General features: G+C 44.0%; 2 protein-coding genes across 4 annotated transcripts in view; one reads left to right on the forward strand and one right to left on the reverse strand.

The window, feature by feature from the left end:
* The first annotated feature begins 450 nt into the window (after positions 1–450).
* alg8 (ALG8 alpha-1,3-glucosyltransferase) lies at positions 451–17,601 on the forward strand. The gene is made up of 13 exons (XM_080779506.1): positions 451–534; positions 1,298–1,376; positions 1,829–2,022; positions 3,832–3,944; positions 5,220–5,287; positions 5,550–5,679; positions 6,013–6,116; positions 10,168–10,288; positions 12,580–12,719; positions 14,288–14,430; positions 14,609–14,706; positions 15,643–15,715; positions 16,857–17,601. The coding sequence occupies exons 1-13, from the start codon at positions 455–457 to the stop codon at positions 17,050–17,052; spliced, it is 1,539 nt and encodes a 512-aa protein (XP_080635632.1). The 5' UTR covers positions 451–454; the 3' UTR covers positions 17,053–17,601.
* A 96-nt stretch (positions 17,602–17,697) lies between these two features.
* Positions 17,698–25,408, reverse strand: part of LOC308326565 (stromal interaction molecule 1-like) — a 10,903-nt gene continuing 3,192 nt past the window's right edge. For 2 of the 3 annotated variants that reach the window (XM_080779502.1, XM_080779503.1), the window contains exons 5-14: positions 24,631–24,742; positions 24,205–24,320; positions 23,711–23,894; positions 22,882–23,059; positions 22,351–22,518; positions 21,686–21,771; positions 20,979–21,217; positions 20,760–20,846; positions 19,418–19,806; positions 17,698–18,393 (exon numbers count right to left, since the gene is read on the reverse strand). In XM_080779502.1, coding sequence (XP_080635628.1) covers positions 18,199–18,393; positions 19,418–19,806; positions 20,760–20,846; positions 20,979–21,217; positions 21,686–21,771; positions 22,351–22,518; positions 22,882–23,059; positions 23,711–23,894; positions 24,205–24,320; positions 24,631–24,742 — 1,754 coding nt within the window. In that variant the 3' untranslated portion in view covers positions 17,698–18,198. The remainder of the gene's footprint in view (positions 18,394–19,417; positions 19,807–20,759; positions 20,847–20,978; positions 21,218–21,685; positions 21,772–22,350; positions 22,519–22,881; positions 23,060–23,710; positions 23,895–24,204; positions 24,321–24,630; positions 24,743–25,408) is intronic. The other variant, XM_080779504.1, reaches the window with a different exon arrangement.

The following is a 25,408-nucleotide window of genomic DNA, read 5'->3' on the forward strand; positions in this document are numbered from 1 at the left end:
CTTCCGGTGGGCGATCTCTTCTAAATATTATTTTTATTATTATTATTCTGAAGGAACCCGGAAACCTTCAGCTAGCTCCTAACCAGGAAGTAAAGCGGAAAACTTAAATCTGCTCAAGGAACCAATGGAAGGGAGCGTCGTAACGAGAGGCTGCACATCCGGCCAGTACCGGATACGGACACCAGCCCGTGCGTGGTGCATGTTTGTGTGCAGCGAAAGGACCGGATGCGGTAGGCGGGTTCTAGAAAGGATGTGAGCACCGAGCAGCCAATAGAAACCCAGCATTTACACAGCTTATCTCTGGGTGCGTTCGGTTCTTTCACACTGAGCGGAACTGCCCATACTAACTAACAGGCGCTGCGCTCTCGGACGGTCCCGGCGCTCATTTCCGAACGCTCTCTCTGGGATTGTCAATAAAGGTTTGTATGACAAAACAAGTGACGTCAAAGGTGTCATGGCGGCCGACAGTTGGAGTTGGTTTTATGCTCTAGCTTTTGGAGTTTCTCTGTTGAAATGTCTGTTTCTGAACGCATAGTGAGTCTAATATTATTATTATAATGTTTCATGTTTATAAATAGTTGTTGTTTATAATAGTCTTTTTATACAGTAAGGCAAGGCAAATGGCTTCTTGGTTAGAGTTGGTGACAAGACGCTTCACCTCCCAATGAATTAAATTAATACATTGTAAAGAAAGAGCTTTGAGCACTTGTAAAAGCGCTATAAAAATGCAATTCATTCATTATATTACTACTTTACAGAGTAATGAGTAGTGTAAGGTTTTACTCTGTCAAAACAGTAATATTATACCTGTTTGTTACTTTGTAAAGAAAAAATAGCACATAGGCTATTACATATTAGTCAGGATTTGTTGACTACCGTTTGAAAACATTTAATTAAAAAGTTCAAGAGAGATTGCTGCTTTATTTTCTGGCTGACGTGACTCTTCTTCTTAATATTATTATTCAGTTCTAAAAGTATCTGATGTGTTGTTGGGCCAACTGGCCACAAGGCGGCACTGTTGTACTGCAGACCAGTAGAGGTGACGTCTATGAAGGAATACATGTATTTGATTCTTCTATTTCTTTTAAATAGTTTGGTAACGTCATTCGTCACCGTGTCTAGTGTCTACTTGTTATTATTTATAACATAATGATATAATTATAATTATATAAATACATTATGTATCACATTATGATACATAATGTATTTATAAATGATGGTATATATTTATAATATTTATTCTAGTAGTTTGGTAACTTGGTAACTGTGTGTGTGTGTGTGTGTGTGTGTGTGTCAGTCACTCCACAGACTTCGAGGTCCACAGGAACTGGTTAGCGATCACTCACAGCCTCCCTGTGTCCAGATGGTACCACGAGGTCTGTAGTTCAATTCCTATTCCCTTAACGAGGTATGTAGTTCAATTCCTATTCCCTTAACGAGGTCTGTAGTTCAATTCCTATTCCCTTAACGAGGTCTGTAGTTCAATTCCTATTCCCTTAACGAGGTCTGTAGTTCAATTCCTATTATACCATGATTCCTATCATTAGTATAATAGGAATTGAAAGAGTTCCAAATGGACGATGCTTTTAAACTCCACAAGCAGATGACCATTAGATCTAAGCACTAAGTGGTGCTCAGATCTATAGTTTTTTTTTTATCACTTTCACAAATTAAATCAGTTTTATCTTAAGGATTTAAAGTGAGCTTGTAGATCTGCAATTTTTTCAGCTTTTTGGCGTATGGTTAAAATGGCAAAAAGCCAAAAACTCCATTCATATAATGCGTGTGTGTGTGTGTGTGTGTGTGTGTGTGTGTGCGTGTGTCTCAGAACCAATCAGAATGGACCTTGGACTACCCCCCGCTGTTTGCGTGGTTCGAGCTGTCTCTGTCTCAGCTGGCTCAGTATGCTGACTCCAACATGCTCCTAGTGGCCAACCTGGAGTACTGCAGCCCCGCTACACTGCTGTTCCAAAGACTGAGTGTCATCTGTACTGATGTACTCTTTATGTACTCTGTTAGAGAGTGAGTATAAATACTATAATACTATTACAGAGCTTCCGTTGCTCCAGACTGTACGACGGAAGCATTTATATTAGACTCATGATCAGAGCTTCCGTTGCTCCAGACTGTACGACGGAAGCATTTATATTTTACTCATGATCAGAGCTTCCGTTGCTCCAGACTGTATGACGGAAGCATTTATATTAGACTCATGATCAGAGCTTCCGTTGCTCCAGACTGTATGACGGAAGCATTTATATTTTACTCATGATCAGAGCTTCCGTTGCTCCAGACTGTACGACGGAAGCATTTATATTTTACTCATGATCAGAGCTTCCGTTGCTCCAGACTGTATATGATGGAAGCATTTATATTAGACTCATGATCAGAGCTTCCGTTGCTCCAGACTGTACGACGGAAGCATTTATATTTTACTCATGGTCAGAGCTTCCGTTGCTCCAGACTGTACGACGGAAGCATTTATATTTTACTCATGATCAGAGCTTCCGTTGCTCCAGACTGTATGACGGAAGCATTTATATTTTACTCATGATCAGAGCTTCCGTTGCTCCAGACTGTATTACGGAAGCATTTATATTTTACTCATGATCAGAGCTTCTGTTGCTCCAGACTGTACGACGGAAGCATTTAAATTTGACTCATGATCAGAGCTTCCGTTGCTCCAGACTGTATGACGGAAGCATTTATATTTTACTCATGATCAGAGCTTCCGTTGCTCCAGACTGTATGACGGAAGCATTTATATTTTACTCATGATCAGAGCTTCCGTTGCTCCAGACTGTACGACGGAAGCATTTATATTTTACTCATGATCAGAGCTTCCGTTGCTCCAGACTGTATGACGGAAGCATTTATATTAGACTCATGATCAGAGCTTCCGTTGCTCCAGACTGTACGACGGAAGCATTTATATTTTACTCATGGTCAGAGCTTCCGTTGCTCCAGACTGTACGACGGAAGCATTTATATTTTACTCATGATCAGAGCTTCCGTTGCTCCAGACTGTATGACGGAAGCATTTATATTTTACTCATGATCAGAGCTTCCGTTGCTCCAGACTGTATGACGGAAGCATTTATATTTTACTCATGATCAGAGCTTCCGTTGCTCCAGACTGTACGACGGAAGCATTTATATTTTACTCATGATCAGAGCTTCCGTTGCTCCAGACTGTATGACGGAAGCATTTATATTAGACTCATGATCAGAGCTTCCGTTGCTCCAGACTGTACGACAGAAGCATTTATATTTTACTCATGGTCAGAGTTTCCGTTGCTCCAGACTGTACGACGGAAGCATTTATATTTTACTCATGATCAGAGCTTCCGTTGCTCCAGACTGTATGACGGAAGCATTTATATTTTACTCATGATCAGAGCTTCCGTTGCTCCAGACTGTACGACGAAGCATTTATATTTTACTCATGATCAGAGCTTCCGTTGCTCCAGACTGTACGACGAAGCATTTATATTTTACTCATGATCAGAGCTTCCGTTGCTCCAGACTGTATGACGGAAGCATTTATATTTTACTCATGATCAAAGCTTCCGTTGCTCCAGACTGTATGACGGAAGCATTTATATTTTACTCATGATCAGAGCTTCCGTCGCTCCTGCCTCGTCCTCTATCGAAGAAGAGATTCGTAACTAAAGCTAGAATAAGAATTATATTTAAACATAGTTTTTTCTGCATAATAACGACTTCTATGTTCAGTACTGTAAGGATTATGTTCATACCAACACTCGATTTTGTACTTTTGGTGTGTGCGCGCGTACGTGCCTGTGTGTGTGCGTGTGTGTGTGTACGTAGGTGTTGTAGGAGCATCAAGGACAACAGTGTTTCCAACAAGGACATTCTCTCCAGACCGACCTTCATCCTGTCTGTCCTTCTGATGTGGAACTGTGGACTGTTGATACTAGACCGTATCCTTATTATCTATACTTCTGTCTGTCTTTAACATATTGTTAGACATTAATGTTATTTTATAGCAGCGGAGCACATTTAGCGACGGACCGGATGTTATCCCTGAAGCAGCTAGATGTATCTAGATGCATGGGCCCTCATTTATCAATTGAGTGTAAAATCTGCCCATGATGCAAAAAGGCAATAAAACACACACAGACGCATGCACGCACACGCAACTTACAAGCCCAACTGGTGTGTTGTATCTTAAATAAATAAAGAACGAACACCTGCATGAATTAAATAATAGCTGTACCCTACACTCTTGCCTCGCTTGTCTGGCTGTCATAACCACACACACGCACGCACGCACGCACATACTTGCAAGCTATTGTCACTGTGTGTTGTTAGTTGTATATACAATTATTAAAGTCTTTATTAATTTAATATACAACAAGATTAGTGAACGAAAACCTGAACCTGTGATTCTGTGAAGCATTAATTAAATGGCATTGCTCTCGTCATTGGAATGAGTTTGGTCACGCACAGCCCGTGACAAATGCTGTTTTGCAAATAGCTGCATCTCCTCCTCCTGTTCTCTGTCTGTCTCTGTCACTGTTGTGACCATGCACGTTTATATTAGACTGCCTCCCTGCCTAAACCTTATGTGGTACTGGTGGTAGATAAGATGAAAAATAATAAATAAAGAGTTGATAAATGTCAGCTAGATAAGATGCATCTAGCTGTAGCAGCTACAGTAGATGAAGCCAAAACACCCCTGAGGCGATCGACAACAACGGGAGGTATGATTAATTCTGCCACGACTAGCGACGGGACCGCGGTGGGCCGTCTAAAGGCCTATTCATAGTCTGGATTTTCTGTGGTCACCTCACCACCGCTCCGGTGGTGAGGTGACCACCGCTCCGGTGGTGAGCTGACCACCGCTCCGGTGGTGAGCTGACCACCGCTCCGGTGGTGAGCTGACCACCGCTCCGGTGGTGAGCTGACCACCGCTCCGGTGGTGAGCTGACCACCGCTCCGGTGGTGAGCTGACCACCGCTCCGGTGGTGAGGTGACCACCGCTCCGGTGGTGAGCTGACCACCGCTCCGGTGGTGAGGTGACCACCGCTCCGGTGGTGAGGTGACCACCGCTCCGGTGGTGAGGTGACCACCGCTCCGGTGGTGAGGTGACCACCGCTCCGGTGGTGAGCTGACCACCGCTCCGGTGGTCACCTCACCACCGGAGCTGAAACATGCTGTCATTAATGTTATTATAATGTTTAACGTATTATCAGACATTCATTTCCAGTACAACGGGATGTTATTTGGTTTCCTGTTGCTTTCTCTGGCCAGACATTTACAGGTGACATTTTATTTAATTCATTTATTATTTAATATCATTTAGAAACTCAAATGGAGTTTTCGGTGAAGAAACGACAAGTTTGAACATTATGCCTGTTTTTTGAAATATTTATAATATTTATACTTTATAAAAAAATGTGTGTGTGTGTGTGTGTGTGTGTGTGTGTGTGTGTGTGTGTGTGTGTGTGTGTGTGTGTGTGTGTGTGTGTGTGTGTGTGTGCGTGTGTGCGTGCGTGCGTGCGTGTGTGCGTGCATGTGAACAGTCCCGTCACCTAGAGGGGGCGCTGTTCTTCACCGTGCTGTTAAACCTCAAACACATCTACCTGTACATAAGCCCCGCCTACGGAATCTACCTGCTGAGATCTTACTGTTTCACCTCCGAAAACAACACGGGTTAGTCCTTTATCTCCCGGTACTGTGTACTATTACTACTACTGTACTACTACTGTACTACTGTTGTACTGCTGTGTACTGTTGTCCAGGGTGTTTTAGAAGAGTAGGACATGTGGAGCGTTTTCCAGGGTGTTTTAGAAGAGTAGGACATGTGGAGCGTTGTCCAGGGTGTTTTAGAAGAGTCTAGGACGTGTGGAGCGTTGTCCAGGGTGTTTTAGAGAAGGGAGAAGAGTCTGGGACGGGTGGAGTGTTAAAAGAAATATGATCTTTTATCGAATATCTTAGTTACCGGTATATTGAAATTGATTATTATTATTATTATTATTATTCCAGACTCCAATATCAGATGGAAGAACTTCAGTCCTGTCCGTCTCGTTGCCTTGGCAACCATCGTCCTCTCTGTCACCGCCCTGTCCTTTGGTCCCTTCATCGCTATGGTAACGCACGCACACACACGCACGCACACACACGCACACACACACACACACACGTACACACACACACGCACGCATGCACACACGTGTGCAGTAGAGGTGGGATCGGGCCGACTTTATACTACCCGAACCGAACCCGTCACCGACAGCTTTGTGTCCAAACCGAAACGAGCCTGACATTAATTATTAATATATGCGCCCGGCCCGTACCCGATACCCGACACTTTTTCCCCCCTTAATTTTTCTTTGAGGAAGGCACTTTAATAATTCCACTGACAGCATACAGCTTTGCCTGGCTGTTACCTTTAGACATATTATGCCACACTATGTCTTGTAAATTATACCATGAAAGGGGTCCGTTTTATATGTAGCCTACTACGTTGATTAATAAATAGCTATAGTATAACACATGTGCAGTTGTGCACACTACAAAGCACTTGCGCAGTCAGATGCACAACACACAGTCATTATTACACACACACACACACATTTTTCACGATAGCTTTTATTATTATTCATGCAGTCTTACCAGCATTGTAGAGTAGACAAGGCATCGCAATTCAGGATTTTAATCCACATTCCACACGGGCAGCGCAAATGCGCTATAGGCTACTAGGACTGTTCTGCGATAGTTTCTTATTAATAAAGTATCCAATCAAACAATCAGCGGCAGGCTATTCAATATGGTAGTAAACGTCCACAAACATCCATTGGGCGAGGGGCACGGATTGAGTATTTATTTACTTGAACTTTTTAACAGTTAGGCGGCAGGCCACACTCGCCACAGCTATAGTAACACAGCTGCATTAATCCAACGTTTTACATGTTGTCATGAAGGAATAGGATAGCATCCACCGTGGAGGGGTTTAACGCCGTCCTCCTCTCTTCAATTGTTCTTCCAGCTACGCTAAAGTTACGTTCGCTGCTGCTGCTGCTGGCTGGAATAATAATAAATAATAATAATAAAACTTTATTTGTATAGCACCTTTCATGACATGAAATGCAGCTCAAAGTGCTTTACAGAAAAATGGAGAATAAAAGAAAAGCAAGGCAACAACATTAAAAACAAGCAGTAATGCAATACAGTGAGGATGAGAATAACAAAAATAAAAAATAAAAGATCAATTAAAAGCAATGTTGTAGAAGTGGGTCTTGAGCTGAGCTTTAAAAATGTCTACAGAGGCTGCCTGACGAAGGTACAGTGGGAGCTTGTTCCATGCCGACGGCCCGTAGAAGCAAAAAGCTGCTTCCCCGTATTTCTTTGTTGCCATTTATTTTTTGCAAAGCGAGCAGGCCAGCAGTGGAAGACCTTAGGGGGCGGTTTGGGACATATTTAGGCAGGCAGTCATGTAGGTAGGAAGGTGCGAGACCATTGAGAGCTTTATAGACAAGTAAAATAATTTTTAAATCAATCCTAAAAACAACCGGAAGCCAGTGCAGTGATGCCAAAACTGGAGTAATATGTTCTCTCATCTTAGTTCTAGTTAAAACTCTGGCTGCTGCATTTTGGACAAGTTGTAATCTGTCAGTTGTTTTCTTAGGCAGTCCTGAAAAAAGTGCATTGCAGTAGTCAAGCCGAGAAAAAACAAAGGCGTGGATTAGCGTTTTTGCATCGTCCAAGGACAAATAGGCTCTGAATAGACAGAATTCCCCTGGCAAGTACGCCTAGCTTCGGGTAGGTGAGATGGTGTTCTCGCCACCAGCCCAAAAGATCTCTCGTGTTGTTCATGGCGTGATTTCGTGTGGAATACAGCTCGACTTCATCAATGACATTGTCCTCAGCTACATTGTCCCACTCAGACTCCCACTCCTCATAGTCCAGCTCTCTTGGGTGCAGGAGGGCCAGCAGGCCCGTCATCACCACCACCTGCAGCGCGTTGCTCTTCCTCCTCCTCCGGGGGTTCAACTCGCACAGTCACGGTGTTGTTGTTGATGTCGCTCAGCTGTCGTCGAACCTCAATAATAAATACATAAGAAGGAAATTGTCAGTTGATAATGTTCGCAATAATCATAATGTAGTAGAGACTGAGTGAGACACGGGATTTGATTAATGACTGCATGGGGTCGGGTGCCGTGACCGCACAAATAATCAAATCCCGTGTATATTGCCTATAGGCACCACACAACAGCAACAAGTAAATAACAATAAAAGCTAAGGCTTATATTAATTATTCATATTAATAATAATATTAATCATTATGAATTATATTATAATTATAACGCGAGAGTTACCTCTTGGTGTAGCTGGCCTCTCTCATCATTGGATAGCATTCTGAGCTGGCTGTATTTGGGCCAAAGGAACGTGGCTATTTTGTGATAATCCTTTATCTCAATTTTTCGTGAGATCCAGTTTTGATGACGTTGACGGATGATTGCCTGGTAGGGTGTATCAGTGGCGAGTCAGCCGGAGGAACCAGATTAACACCAGGTTTATTGTGGGGTACTGGTCTCCCTCAAGTTCACGCTGGGCGTCATAGAATGGTTTCAGGAACTCAACTAAGAAGCCAAGCACATCTGGGGATATGGCATCGATGCGGTGAGTTTCGCCACGTCCTTCCAGCCTCGCACAGAGCTCTTGGTAAACATCTTGGACAGATTTTAAAGTGAGGTAGACTGTACTAAATCTCGTGTCCCCCATTTGATTCACCGTTTTTGACAGCAAAGCTGCTATGCCCGACTTCTTTACATACTTCACCAATGCTTTGGCAGCTAGCAAGGTGGATGATACATCGGGGGCTACCTGTGCCAACTATGCAGGATCGAGGGCATGGCGCAACACAGTATTGTACACGTGATCCTGACAATCAAGACGTTTATATGGTCTGAGGGCAGCGATGATATTGGAGCCCTGGTCTGTCACCCACACCACCTTATTGAGCAAGCTGACGTCCAGGGCGAATTCTGTTATCAGGATTCTGATTATTTCTCTCCTGATATGCTCGCCGGTTTTGGCCTCCTCGGGTGGGAATATTGCTGTTGTCAGCACTTTGCTGATCAGTTCGAATGCCTTTGTAATGAAGTGGCAAGTGATTGCCATGTAGCTGTGTTTGTGATAGTCCTCTGTCCACATATCAGTGGTCATTCCGATTGCATTCACTTCACTAAGAAGAACACCATTTAGCTGCTCAATCAACTCCTGCCGTTTCTCTGTGGCCAGGTGGTGGCAACGCTTAGACACTGTTGTGCGGTCGGGCATGATGTCCTTTGCCGAGACATGTCCATATGTAACTCCGATGTTAATTAGCTCTTGTGACAACTCCATGAAACCATCCCCTGCGACTGCAAGAAACGGTCTTATGTCTTTGCAACAGAATGCAACGCATGTGTCGATGAGTTTAGATTTGGACTTCTGTGTAATCTTCTTTGAGGAAGTAGTAGCAAAGCCAGTCATCATAGTCCGCAAACGTCCCGCTTCAGATATCTTGCCTTTGCACCCTTTATCCAGGTGTCGACTCAGGCTGGAATTTCCAGTCCTCTTGCTGTCATATAGCAGCAGTTCCCCGCAGCGGTTGCATTTTACAAAACCAACGGGAGCTTTAGTTTCCGCATTAACCACCACTTTGAAATCCTTCCATACTGTTGATTTTCCCTTTTCGTTTGTAGTTAATATAAACTTGCCTGAATGCAAGTTAAGTCACTCTCTGTTTGTTGTTGTTGTAACTTGTGTTCATTCAATGCGCTGCGTTGTTTTATGACGTTGCCTAATTCCCTCCAAAAAAAAAACACATTTCCCATGAACGCATGTGCGACAGCGTCGTTGTCAGGACAACGCACAGCTGCACCACTGACCACCCTCCCACCAGTAAATACACAGACAGAGATATTTTATTCATGTTGTTTTACACTTAATTTTCTATATATCGACAGCATGGCCGGCCCGAACCGAAGCCCGAGGACCAGTTATGATAATGAGCCCTACCCTAGCCCTACCCGTCGGTTACCGACGGGACCCGTCGGTTACCGACGGGACCCGTCGGGTTTCGGTCGGGTATCCCAGCTCTAGTGTGGTGGTGTTTTCCAGACTAATACTTGTGATTTGACCTTTGCCCTTTAGGGCCAGATGTCGCAGGTGTTCTCCAGACTCTTCCCCTTTAAGAGAGGTCTGTGCCACGCCTACTGGGCGCCCAACGCCTGGGCCGTTTACAACGTGGTGGACAAGATGCTCCTTACTCTGGGTGAGATACACTGTAGTACTGTACTTACTGTACCTACTGGATAAGATGCTATAAGATGATCTCCTATACCGTTATTATATGTAATCATGGTTTCTTTTTAAAAAATGCATGAATTTCCAGTTTCGTTTTTCTCCATCTCCTCTCTGCTGTTCTACATGCTCTCTTTAGTTCGTGAATGTGATCATTTTTCCATGGTTCTTTTGCGTTTTCTTTTTATCTTTAAGTGGGGCCACTGTGTTTATCATTGAGTTCATTTATCATGTCCTCCAGTCGTCCACCCTCGGTGGTGGTGGGGCACATTGAGTTCATAATATCAGCTAATTTGAGTTCTGCTGCCTGATTTATTGTTCTCTTTTTAATTATGGGTTCCTCTGCGATCCTAACTGTTGGTAACACACAATCAAATAATATGCAATGATGGTCGGAGATATTGAGATATTTTCTATTTGTAGGCCCTTTGAAATGATTAAATCTAACGTGTTGCCAAGTCGATGGGTGGCTCCGGTGATATGTCGGGTGAGGTCAAATCCTTCCAGAAGATTTGTAAATTCTCTAGCTTTTGAATCTTTTGATATTTGGTGTTTATGGGATGTGGGATGTAGCAGATGTGGGAATTCTGAGAGAAATATATGTAGGTTTTTGGGAGGCCTATAGATTGTTAAAATCAGTGATGGTGTCTCTGCTCTAACTATAAGGGCTAAATATTCAAATGAGTTGAATTTACCGTAACGGTCAGTCTCAGTGCATATAATATAATCTGTAGAGATAACCCTAACCCTAACCCTAACTAAATGAGTTGAATTTACCCAGGTCAGTCTATACAGGTCAGTCTCAGTGCATATAATATAATATAATAATTATAATATAATCTAATAATGAGTTGAATTTACCCAGGTCAGTCTCAGTGCATATAATATAATATAATCTATATCTATAATCTATAATCCTATACAGGGCACGCCTCTATGAGGGCTGTTCTATTTGTTCCTAGTGAGGATTCAGTTATGAGCATGACATCATTATGACATCATTATGAGCATGACATCTATGTTCTGACTAGTAATACATGTAATGATGAAGTGAGACTTGTTTGTTAGTGCTCTGACATTCCATAAAGACATTTTTGTGATTTTTTTCCCTCTGTGTTACTAATAGTTGGCTTCTGACACTTGATGTGGATCAGGTTGCTTTTAATAGCTGTTGGTGATGATGTTGTGGTGGGTCTATGCTTCATCATAACCTGTATGGGTATGGTTATCACTGTATATCTATTTATCTGTATATCTGTATATCTTTAATAGCTGTTGGTGATGATGTTGTGGTGGGTCTATGCTTCATCATAACCTGTATGGGCATGGTTATCACTGTATATCTGTTTGGCTGGCGTCAATGGTTGGGGTTGGTGAGATGACTGGAGATGTTTGTGGTCAGGGGCTTGTAGACCTTCCTTGCTTAGATGTACAGTACAGTATGTTGTCCCTGTATAGACGTTGGACTTTCCAGAATGTATCAAAGTTAGCAATAAACCCGTGACCATCTGCTGCGCAAAATTGAGCTAACCAGTTATCAGTTGCATAAATACGGCTGAAGGTTTCAGAGTTCTGGTAATAGGCCAGAAAAAATACATTTCATGATACGTGCTTTTATTAGGACTCGTCACGTCAGTCACACAATGTTAACACGTAGGATGCCTAGCACGGCCCCACACGTCTTCATAATTACACCCGGAGATGTCTTTATGTCTTTTAGCCCCTCCTATATTCAGCTATTAGTTAAAACACACACACACCTAACCCTCAAACCTCAAACCCTTAGATCTCCATATATGGAGCTGACCTGTTCTGTGTTTCAATATTTTTTATTAAGCGGAAAAATATGGACAATACATGAACTTATGACACATACGACACAGGAACCCCCTTCTGTAACAGTTTCTTCAAGACATTCATGAGATCAAATGGGTTGACAGTACAATAACAGGACAACAACAAAAAAGTATATGCAAATCATAAAGCACATATGCCAAAGGGGCATAAGGACAGAAAGTATATACAAAGTACCTATTTACAGTTTCACACCAAATTGAGTATATTTAGACATCACAATATAGCCAATTAAAATAATAACAGTAAAATTGCTGTGTGAGTTCTGGCGAGACTCTGTGCCGCGTAAACTAAAACATTATACAAACCTTAGGATATTAAGATAATAGCCTAACCGCGGCCCATACAGGAGCGGACCGTATAGATAAAGAAAGAGAACGTTTTACAGCATATTATTCATATTTCCAGGTGTCCGTGTGGGTCTGCTAGACTCCTCCAGTCTCCCTAAAGCCTCCATGACCGGAGGTTTGGTCCAGGAGTTCCAGCACTCTGTCCTCCCGTCCATCAGCCCCTCTGTCACCATACTGTGTACCCTGGGGGCTATACTGGTGAGTTTGACCTCTGACCTCTGTCACCATACTGTGTATACTGGTGAGTTTGGGTGTGAGCAAGAAAACAGCATGGTTGTTTTTCACCATCTGTGCGCAACCTAATGCACACACACACACACACACACACACACACACACACACACACGTATTAACTGTATGCTTTCGGGGGTGCCAGTACATTACAGTACAGTACAGTAGAGGGGCCGCCACACGGTAACTCTGTCATTTCTCAACCGTTTCGGACGCGGCACGGCACGCCGGAACCGGCCCGGTCCCCTGGGTGCGTTTCCCCCCCCGCCCCGTGAACCCCCACACGGAGTTGCACCACTCACTTCACACAGGTGTGATTTTTTTTGGGACTCAAGACTTTTTTGGGACTCATTTGAATGACCACCTGTGCATCCCGGGACCCATTACATTTACAATTACATCACTGATATCAATAATCTACACACATCTACAATTACATCACTGATATCAATAATCTACACACATCTACAATTACATCACTGATATCAATAATCTACACACATCTACAATTACATCACTGATATCAATAATCTACACACATCTACAATTACATCACTGATATCAATAATCTACACACATCTACAATTACATCACTGATATCAATAATCTACACACATCTACAATTACATCACTGATATCAATACTCTACACACATCTACAATTACATCACTGATATCAATAATCTACACACATCTACAATTACATCACTGATATCAATAATCTACACACATCTACAATTACATCACTGATATCAATACTCTACACACATCTACAATTACATCACTGATATCAATAATCTACACACATCTACAATTACATCACTGATATCAATAATCTACACACATCTACAATTACATCACTGATATCAATAATCTACACACATCTACAATTACATCACTGATATCAATAATCTACACACATCTACAATTACATCACTGATATCAATACTCTACACACATCTACAATTACATCACTGATATCAATAATCTACACACATCTACAATGACATCACTGATATCAATAATCTACACACATCTACAATTACATCACTGATATCAATAATCTACACACATCTACAATTACATCACTGATATCAATACTCTACACACATCTACAATTACATCACTGATATCAATAATCTACACACATCTACAATTACATCACTGATATCAATAATCTACACACATCTACAATTACATCACTGATATCAATAATCTACACACATCTACAATTACATCACTGATATCAATAATCTACACACATCTACAATTACATCACTGATATCAATACTCTACACACATCTACAATTACATCACTGATATCAATAATCTACACACATCTACAATGACATCACTGATATCAATAATCTACACACATCTACAATTACATCACTGATATCAATAATCTTCTCTTTTGGATGAAACTTCGTCCTGGGCGCTGGGTGGTACTAATTAAAAGGACGGTGGGCGATTGGGGTGTTAATGTGAATGAACCTGTTTTACACCTAATTAATTAATGTTTTAATGTGGTTCCAGCCGGCCGTGCTGAGGACCTGGTTGAAGCCAGGCGTTGGTGGGAGGAGCCTAGTGCGTTGTGTGGTGCTGTGTGCGCTGGCCTCGTTCATGTTGGGTTGGCACGTTCACGAGAAGGCTATCCTCATCGCCATACTGCCTTTAAGGTAAATATTTATACTATTATATCCTTATAGCCATACTGCCTTTAAGGTAAATAAATATACTATATATTATATCCTCACCGCTACCTGTGGAAAGACATGAGTCAACCTGTGCCAGTAGTCAACCTGTCTGTCTGTCTGTCTGTCTGTCTGTCTGTCTGTCTGTCTGTCTGTCTTACAGCCTCCTGGCGGTAGAGAACAGAGAGGATGCTGGGATATTCTTGATGTTGTCGACGACAGGAAACTATTCTCTGTCACCTCTGATCTACACTGCTGCAGGTACACACACACACACGCACTCACACAAACACACAAACACATGCACACGTACGCACGCAGACTCACACTCACATGCACACGCACACACACACACACACACACACACACACACACACACACACAGGCCCTTTCTGAAACCAGTCCCTTGGCTTGAAGTGCTCTCGGGAGGTTCCCTCGTCAGGAAGTGCCCCTCCAGCTGAATCAAGTTCCCTTGATTAGGGTGCTGGGTATAAAAAACAGTTTGGAAATACACTCGACCCCCTTGTGAAGAAACAGGAAACAGACACCATTCGTTGCCATGGTTACCATCATGCAATTGTGTTACCTGTTATTTTGTTTGTACAGTTATATTGCATTGCATCGTGTATGTTTGTGTGATACTGTATGTGGATTTCATTAATATGGAAAAAGGAAATACAACATGACTGTCAAAAATGACATGTCAAATACATCCATGGTGTTTATAAATCATTGTGTTAAAAGTTGTTTTGTTTGTGTGGTTTCATTTATAGTTTTTCATGGTGGGGTAAATAAAGAGCCCTTGTGAACATCAGTTGGAGCGTTGTCGATTCTGCATCAGATGAAGATTGTTTAGGTGGTACTTCCATTTGTAGGTGGCGGTTTCCGTGCGGACAGAGAGCAGGGCTGCACAAGGCGAGTCTAGATCGGCACAGACTCGCTCTTGAGGGCTTTATAAGCCACTTCCACTCAAGGCTGCTTGGTTTCGGATGACACTTAATATGGCGCAGCCTCGCGTGAACGCGCATATCGAGGGCAAGTGTGTAGGGCGAGTGGCGAGGAGCTGGTTTCAGAAAGGGACACACACACACATACGCAGGCTCACACAAACACATGCACACGCACTTGATTGGACAGTTTTATTGTGTGCAGTATCGGCCTCTGTGATTGGTTGTGAATTGTTCTTCTTTTTTCCAGAGCTGCCAATCAAAATGCTTCTGATGTTGATGTACTCTGTGTACTCGATTACTGCTCTGAGTAATCTGTACAGGTATGTACTCTAAATACTAGTAATCTGTACAGGTATGTACTCTAAATACTAGTAATCTATACAGGTATGTACTCTAAATACTAGTAATCTGTACAGGTATGTACTCTAAATACTAGTAATCTGTACAGGTATGTACTCTAAATACTAGTAATCTGTACAGGTATGTACTCTAAATACTAGTAATCTGTACAGGTATGTACTCTCTAAATACTAGTAATCTGTACAGGTATGTACTCTAGATACTAGTAATATGTACAGGTATGTACTCTAAATACTAGTAATCTGTACAGGTATGTACTCTAGATACTAGTAATATGTACAGGTATGTACTCTAAATACTCTGAGAACCATGTGCAACCCAAATTCGGCACAAACAAGGGACTAAATAAATTTTGTTCCTATGCCACCAAAATGTGGAAGGCCCTACCAACAGTCATTAAGACATGCAAAGACATGCAAATAACATTTTTAATTGCACGATTTTATCTCCTACTAATTTCATATGACACAAAGACACATCGTTGATGTATTCCTTAACTTTTTTATTTATTTATTTATTTTTTACATGTAGCCCCTTTTATATAAACATTTTAGGAGTGAATACATATATGTTTAGATGCCTGTGACAGCCTCTCAGCTGGTCAAACAATGCTGCTCCGCTGTTCTACCACAGAAAAACTGGTGAGGACAAAGCGTACTCCAGGTCCCGACCAGACGTGACTTTTTGTCCTACTCAAGTTCAATTTCAAGCTTTGCCGGAAATGGTAAATGCCGAAAATGTCGGTAATTTCGGCGTGCACCCATATTTTGGCGTACGCACGGTTGATAAATGAGGGCCTAAATGAGCATTGACTGTCCCCTCATATGCATCATGCACTCTGACTCTGGACTGTGATAACTTATTGGTTCCCTTTTCATCCATCATGCACTTTAAATATCACCATGCACTTTACTCTGTGTTGTATGTTACGTGTTATGTTAGTGTTTTTATGTACTACGCGGTTATGTGGGAGCTCCCTAGAAATGTCGTTGTATGCTCAGTGTATGCTTTGTGTGCAATGACAAATAAAAGTCTATTCTATTCTATTCTATTCTAAATGCACCATTTACAAATGTTTCAAATCCCCCCCCCCCCCCTCAGGAACCAGGGCCCGTTGCTCCGCCCCCTGGAGTTTGTTTACCTGCTGGGATTGGTTGCCGTGGAGATCCTGCGTGAGGTCGTTTACCCGCTGTCACCGTGGCAACAGACGCTGCCGTTCATCCCCCTGCTGGTGACGTCTGTGTACTGTAGCCTGGGAGTCACTTATAGCTTCATAAGGCTGTACCTGACCCTATAAACGCTGACCCCTGCTGTTAGCGCTGTGTACTGCAGCCTGGGGCCTAACCCTGTCCACAGCGTGTTCAGCTAGTTTGGTTTCCATTGTGTTTGTACTTCGACTTCGTTGCGCGGCGGCGCTACTGTGCACCCAAAATAGCCGATCTACAAGCTCGATTATAGGTTCATGTAGATCGCCTATAATTCTGTGCGCGCACCGCTGTGCACAAGGTCGCCGTTTCCACGGATCGGTTGTGTCGCTTTCTATGAAAGCAGTGAATGAAGCATGTGTTAAAAAGTGAGGACAGAAAAAGTGATTGGCCTGAATGTGATGATGTATGACGATAAGAGCGCCCCTCCCCTCCCTTCACACAGGTGTGATTTTTTTTATAAATGGTTTATCGTTATTGTAAACATGTTGTGATCACTGGTTCATTCTTCTTTGATCCTGGAATCATTCACAGGCTGCGGTAGAGCGCCCCCTACTGTACACCGCTGCAAACACGACATGACGAGTTAATATCTAGGTTTCTGTTATTGTTTTTGAAATACAACTTGTAACAAATGAGTAACTCAGAGTTGTTGACATTATTTCTGCACTGTTGCTTTTATCTGGGAAACATGTTGATTAATATAATGATTTATTAACATCATTAATTCAATATTTTAACATCAGTGTTAAGTCGACACAATGTTTACTAAACATGTTAAAGTGAAATATCAGTCTCTAAACTGACCATAGAGAAGATGGCCAAAGACAGATGCAAGTGGAGGAACTTTGTTGCTGCCCTATGCGCCAGCCGGCGTAATGGGGATAAGTAAAGTAAGTAAAAACTGACCAATAGTTCCAAATGTTAGTATGTCTAGATGTTAAGAACATGTCTAGTGGGAAGCACAGTCTCTAAACTGAAGTGAACATTATTTTACATGAAAACATGGAAATACATTGTGTTTATAAAGTTAAAATGGTCTCGTCTCACAGCCAAACATGGAAATACATCGTGTTTATAAAGTTAAAATGGTCTCACACCCAAACATGGAAATACATCGTGTTCATAAAGTTAAAATGGTCTCACACCCAAACATGGAAATACATTGTGTTTATAAAGTTAAAATGGTCTCACACCCAAACATGGAAATACATCAATCAATGGAATGGAGTGGACTTTCATTTCCTCTTCTTGAACATCCTGTTGAGCGAGGAGGAGGCGTGGTGTTTTTTCTGGGCTCCTCCCTCTCTGTCCTCTGGCTCCGCCTCTCGCCTCCTGTCTGCATCCCGATTGGAGGAGGAGGAGGAGTCGGGGGCGTGGCCATGGGGAGGAGAGGAGTGGGCGGGGTCGGGAGGAGAAGAGGTGTATATGGCCTGTCAATCAATCAATTAGTCATTTCTATTTATTAGTAATCGATAAATTAGTCACTTATATTTATAGACCTTTATAAAGGTTCAAATGTAATCTAGTTCATTTATAGATCTGGTATTCTCCATCCATCCATCCATCTTCAACCGCTTATCCGTAGTCTGGTCGCGGGGGCAACAGCTCCACCAGAGCGCTCCAGACTTCCCTCTCCAGAGCAACATTAGTGACTTCCTCCTGGGGGATTCCAAGACGTTTCAAGGCAAGTGAGTCGATGTGTTTCCTCCAACTGCCCCGGGGTCTCCTCCCAGTGGGACGTGCGTTGAGGACCTCCCTAGGGAGGCGCCTGAGAGGCACCTCAGCTGACTCCTTTCCAGGCGAAGGAGCAGCGGTTCTACTCCGAGTCTTTCTCGTGTGACTGAACTTCTCACCCTATCTCTAAGGGAGACGCCAGCCACCCGTCGAAGAAAACTAATTTCGGCAGCTTGTATTCGCGACCTTATTCTTTCGGCCATGACCCACACTTCATGACCATAGGTGAGAGTAGGAACACTTCATGACCATAGGTGAGAGTAGGAACACTTCATGACCATATATAGAGTAGGAACACTTCATGACCATAGGTGAGAGTAGGAAGGCAGGTTGCTCGGTAGACAGAGAGCTTTGCCTTCTGGCTCAACTCTCTTTTCGTCACAACAGTGCTGGTACAGCGACTGCAATACCGCCCCTGCCGCTCTGATTCTCCGGCCGATCTCCTTCTCCGTCCTCCCCTCACTCGTGAACAACACCCCGAGATGATTGGTATTCTATAGTTTATATATTATCTAGATAGCGTATTATGTAGATCCATCCATCTTCAACCGCTTATCCGTAGTCGGGTCGCGGGGGCACCAGCTCCACTAGCGTGCTACGAAGAAAACTCATTTTGGACGCTTTGTATCCGCGACCTTATTCTTTGGTTCATGACCCACAGCTAAAGGGAATTAAGTTAATTAAAGTAAGTGAAATTAAATAATTAGTTAGAATTCTCACCTGTGTGGAATATGAGGAGGACATGAGGGGAGGGGCTAAGGCACTAAGCCCCGCCTCTCCTCCTCTCAGCTCTCCTAAACTGGAGCTCTTCTCCAGAGACCCGCCCACAGGTGATGATGTCATGAAGCCATGCCCCCTCTGGGGAGGAGTTAGAGGCTTCAATGGCGGGAGAGGGAGGGGCTTGGGGGCAACGGAGCACTGCGATTGGCTGTGAGGCGCCGTCGGGTAGGCGGAGTCTGTGTCTGATTGGCTCAGAAAGACGTCCCTGAGAGGAGAGAGAGATGATGATGCGTTCAAGCCACACCCCTCCAATTGAGATAAGCCCCGCCCACTGTCAACCAACCTCTGAGAGTCTCCCATTCGCTGCTTCCGTGGCAACAAGCTCAGCGCTGAGAGAGAGAGAGAGACATAGCGTTTATACAGGAGAGAGAGAGAGAGAGAGAGACATACAGAGAGAGAGAGCATGTGTCACTGCCAGTGTTGGCCGTTGGGGGTTGTAACAGCGTTCTAGATAACGGCCTTAAATAATGGGAATACTTTTTGTGTAACAGGGTTGCACTGAAGAGCCTTGCAATGTAACAGGGTTGCACTAAAGAGCCTTGCAGTGTAACAGGGTTGCACTGAAGAGCCTTGCAGTGTAACAGGGTTGCACTAAAGAGCCTTGCAGTGTAACAGGGTTGCACTGAAGAGCCTTGCAGTGTAACAGGGTTGCACTGAAGAGGCTTGCAGTGTAACAGGGTTGCACTAAAGAGCCTTGCAGTGTAACAGGGTTGCACTAAAGAGCCTTGCAGTGTAACAGGGTTGCACTAAAGAGCCTTGCAGTGTAACAGGGTTGCACTGACCCCTATATCAATTTTCAATGAGACATGCATTTTTTCTCGGAGCACTGAGAAGTCGCCTTGTGACAACGCAAGCGTATTTACGTGAGTGCAGTCCCGTGAATTTGTTGTGCTCGTTTCGTGCACAACCCCCCCCCCACACCCCCACGAATCATCACACCTGATTCTGTTTAGCTTTTTGAGTGGTGCAACCTCTCCTACGACCAGGAATGTCCGTGTTCACCTACCTATGTGTTGGTTCACCTATGTGCCTATGTAATGAGCACCAGTATATGACTATGTGTACCAGTAGGGGCGCTGTTGTGCCAGAAACAGAGAGAGGGATAGTGCTGCACTGTTGCCTGCTAATGAGATCACATGGGTGTGATTTCTTTTTTAACGCTTGCGTTCCTCGCGCCCCGTTTGAGGCCCTGCAGAGTAATCTGTTACCTTCTCCAAAAGGAATGGTGTTACTAGCTCTTCCATGCTGATTGGCTGTGAGAGATAGAGGGGGCGGGCCCTACCTGAGCTCTTCCATGCCGATTGGCTGTCTGCCATGCCACTCAAAGGCCAGAGGTCACTGACTCGCCGGTCCATCTGCCATGCTGCGTCTGCAGGCAGCCAATCACAGAACAGGACAGAGAGGGTGAGCCAATCAGATTGTAGATGTGATATTTTCATAACGGGTTAGCGTAAGTATAAGTATTTAAGTATAAAGTATTTAAGTATAAGTATTTAAGTACATTTCAGAGTATCCGGTGACAGGATATCCTCATCCATGTCATCGAGGTCGTCAGACAACAGGAAGTGACGCGTAGGGGTCGAAGGTCGCAGACCCAGGAAGGAAGCGTCCACCTTGAGGAAGTTGGCGAGGGCAGGAAGTCCGGGGTTGCTGACCAATGAGAAGCCGGTTAACATCTCGATCTGTCGCCAGCGAATCAGACGCTCCCGCAGGGCCGCCGTCACCTCCCCTAATGCCTGTCTGGCCAATCGGAAGAGAGATAACATATCTAGAACCTCCCCTAATGCCTGTCTGGCCAATCAGGGAAGAGTCAATTCACCTAATGCCAGATAAGCAGGCAGACGGGCACACAGACAGACAGACAGGTCTTACTTGGCAGACAGACAGACAGACAGACAGGTCTTACTTGGCAGACAGACAGACAGACAGACAGACAGACAGACAGGTCTTACTTGGCAGACAGACAGACAGACAGACAGACAGACAGACAGGTCTTACTTGGCAGACAGACACAGACAGACAGACAGGTCTTACTTGGCAGACAGACAGACAGACAGACAGGTCTTACTTGGCAGACAGACAGACAGACAGACAGACAGGTCTTACTTGGCAGACAGACAGACAGACAGACAGACAGGTCTTACTTGGCAGACAGACAGACAGACAGACAGGTCTTACTTGGCAGACAGACAGACAGACAGGTCTTACTTGGCAGACATTATCTTGTGGTTGATGTCCTCCATGGAGGAGCTACGACCAAATAAGGACGTCCTCTTCCTCTTGATTTTCTCTGCCTGTAAAACAAAACCAATAAGTTAAATAATACACCAAGGGTTACGTGCGTCAGCCGGCTGGACCTCAAGATTGAGTTCCAGGCTAGGCTAAACTTCCGCTCGCTCGAGCCATTGAGTTATAATTGTACTTCCGGAAGTCTTCCGGGTGCTTCAAAACGCCACTGAGCGACTTCTATTGAAATGAATAGCGTGTGAGTGAGCGAGCGAGGGGCCTGAGCAAGCTGTCCCTCAGCACAGTGTTTCTGGGTATTGCAGTTCTGTAGTTCTACTTTGTGGGTGAACTGAAGCCATGTTTGTAGTTTTGCTACACCCTCTCTAGCCTCTCAGCACAGTGTTTCTGGGAGTTGTAGTTCTGTAGTTCCACTTCATATTTGTACTTTTCATACATACACCCTCTCTAGCCTGCAGCAGCAAAGTGCTTCTGGGAGGTGTAGTTCTATAATTTTGTAGTTCTTACACCCTAGCCTGCAGCAGCTGCCTCTCAGCATAGTGTTTCTGGGTTTTGTAGTTTTCTTACAACCTCTCTAGCCTGCAGCAGCTGCCTCAGCACAGTGTTTCTGGGTTTTGTAGTTTTCTTACACCCTCTCTAGCCTGCAGCAGCTGCCTCTCAGCAGAGTGTTTCTGGGTATTGTAGTTCTGTAGTTCTACTTCGTGGGTGAACTGAAGCCATCTCTCCAGACCGTCCACTGGAACCCAACGATGATGTTCCACCATCTGTCGTTCTGCGAGACGCAGGGCGGCGCGCATCTACACACACACACACACACACATTATAAACACACACACACACATTATAAACACACACACACACATTATAAACACACACACGCTATAAACACACACACACATTATAAACACACACACACACACACACACGTTACATTATAAACACACACACATGTTATAAACACACACACACACACACAGTCACACACACATAAACACACACACACACACACACATGTTATAAACACACACACACACGTTATAAACAAACGCGCGCATACGCACGTGCACACAGACAGGCAGACAGACAGACAGGCAGGCAGACAGACAGACAGACAGACAGGCAGGCAGACAGACAGACAGACAGACAGGTAACCTGTCTACCTGCTCCAGCTCCTCCTCTATATTCCTGTGTCTGGTCATGTGACTGTGGGCGGAACCTTCCAGCTCTCTCAGCCTATCAGCTTCTAGCTGGACAGAGGTCATGTGATCCCGGAGCTTCTCCTGAAGCTCCGCCTTCACTTCCTGTACGGAGCGCTGATCGTCATCCGCTTCCTGTAACCTACAGGAAGTAAACAAACACTGTAACCTAGCAACCGTGCGTGCGCGTGCGTGTACAATTTACTATTACAATTTAGAATTCAGGCATTTATCAGACGCTCCTAATCCAGAGTGATTTACATTAAGCAAGAACAAAAAACATGGTAATATATAATGAATCATACGTGAACCTAACAGTGGAATATCTATCTAAGGAAACTATGAGTCTCTACACTACAGAGTGGGAAGTTCATTCCATAGTTTAGATTGGGAGTGAGTCTGTAGTTCTGACTGCAATGGGAAGTTCATTCCATAGTTTAGATTGGGAGTGAGTCTGTAGTTCTGTCTGCAATGGGAAGTTCATTACATAGTTTAGATTGGGAGTGAGTCTGTAGTTCTGACTGCAATGGGAAGTTCATTCTATAGTTTAGATTGGGAGTGAGTCTGTAGTTCTGACTGCAATGGGAAGTTCATTCCATAGTTTAGGAGCCAGAAGCGTTGTCGCGGTACCTGTCTGTGTATTGTGGGTAGTGTAGTGTACCTGTCCTGTAGTTTTCTCAGTGTATTGTGGGTAGTGTAGTGTACCTGTCCTGTAGTTTTCTCAGTGTATTGTGGGTAGTGTAGTGTACCTGTCCTGTAGTTCTCTCAGTGTATTGTGGGTAGTGTAGTGTACCTGTCCTGTAGTTCTCTCAGTGTATTTTCGGCGGTGTGTAGTCCGTCTAGATGTGTTCCCAGCTCACTCAGTCTCTCCAGCTGTTCTCGGGAACGTCGTTTTTGGACGACGGCGAACCAGCATCCTGCCGTCGCCGCTAGCAACGAACACACCAACAATACGTCCTTTATGACACTCTGTCTACCTGAACACACACACGCACGCACACACACACACACACACACACACGCAGGATTTTAAATGAATACATAAATACTTTAATTTAAAAAAAGCCATGTTGGTATTTTTTGTGTTAACCCATTAATTAACTGATTCCATGTCATTCACGAGATATCTCGTGTAAAGCTATTAAAACCATTTTGGACAAACACGAGATTTGATAAACGGTAGAAACGGCTTCGGTGCCCATTAGTGATACTGCCTACCTGCAGGGTGTAGTACCACCTCCTACCAGTAGGGTGTATAGTGTAATAGGGTGTAGTACCACCTCCTACCAGCGGGGGCTCCAAACAGAACAGTGTCCAGAGCTTTGAGGTGCAGCTTGTGGGCGTGGCCTCGTTCCGTTATCCTCAGAACTGAAACCATCAGAGTCGTGTTCTTCACCGCTAGCCTAGTGCACGTACACACACACCCATTGGACACACACACACACACACACACACACACACACACACACACACACACACACACACACACACACAGACACACATACACATCCACATACACATCCACACATACACACCCATTATACGCACGCACGCACGCACGCACGCACACACACACACACACACACACACACACACACACACACACACACACACACAGTAGCACAGTTATGCAACTAACTACTAACAAATATGAATATTGAGTCACTAGTGTGTGTGTGTGTGTGTGTGTGTGTGTGTGTGTGTGTGTGTTACCGTGGTAACGCCCGTCCATCCAGGCTGTGGGACGTGAAGACGTTGGCGTATTGAGGAAGCTCCACACAGTTCACCAGCCAATCAGAAACCTGCTCCACTGTCCAGTTATACACTGCACACACACACACACACACACACTTCCTGCTATTTACACAACAGTAAATGGGACATGCCATTCCCCCCGCTTAGGGTCTCCTGATTGACAGGCTGGGCCCCCCTCCCCTCCTGCTTAGGGCCCCCAGATGTAAGGCTGCCCCCCCCCCCCCCCCTTCCACTTAGGGCCCCCAGATGAAAGGCTGCACACTGGCCTGCAGAGGTAAAATAGATATCCGATTACTTAGTGGGAGTCTTTTAGATGAATATCATCTCACTGTTATCGGTCTGAATGGATTTGTTCTGATCATGGACACGTAGGCCTATATATATATATATATATATATATATATAGCTATTTAAGATGTCAACCATATACGGCGGGTAGCCTATATCCTCATTGTCAGATGTCAGTGCAGGTTCATTTCATGATGTCGTCTTATTAAAATGATTCGCGGGACATTTGGCACCAAACTTGATTGATCTCATGATGAGATTACATCAACTACAACTACAGCCTACACATCTACAGTTGTAATGTAGTATCCTACAGCCTACACAGCTACAGTTGTAATGTAGTATCCTACAGCCTACACAGCTACAGTTGTAATGTAGTATCCTACAGCCTACACATCTACAGTTGTAATGTAGTATCCTACAGCCTACACAGCTACAGTTGTAATGT

This window comes from Protomyctophum bolini (genome assembly GCF_963924005.1).
Source record: "Protomyctophum bolini genome assembly, chromosome: 13".
NCBI lineage: Eukaryota > Metazoa > Chordata > Actinopteri > Myctophiformes > Myctophidae > Protomyctophum > Protomyctophum bolini.

Bases quoted from the DNA above. Each gene is read 5' to 3' on its own strand.
- alg8 (XM_080779506.1), top strand. From the start codon at position 455: ATGGCGGCCGACAGTTGGAGTTGGTTTTATGCTCTAGCTTTTGGAGTT. The intron at 2,023-3,831 runs GTGAGTATAAAT...GTGTGTACGTAG, and splicing joins TTTATGTACTCTGTTAGAGA to GTGTTGTAGGAGCATCAAGG. The intron at 5,288-5,549 runs GTGACATTTTAT...GCATGTGAACAG, and splicing joins CTCTGGCCAGACATTTACAG to TCCCGTCACCTAGAGGGGGC.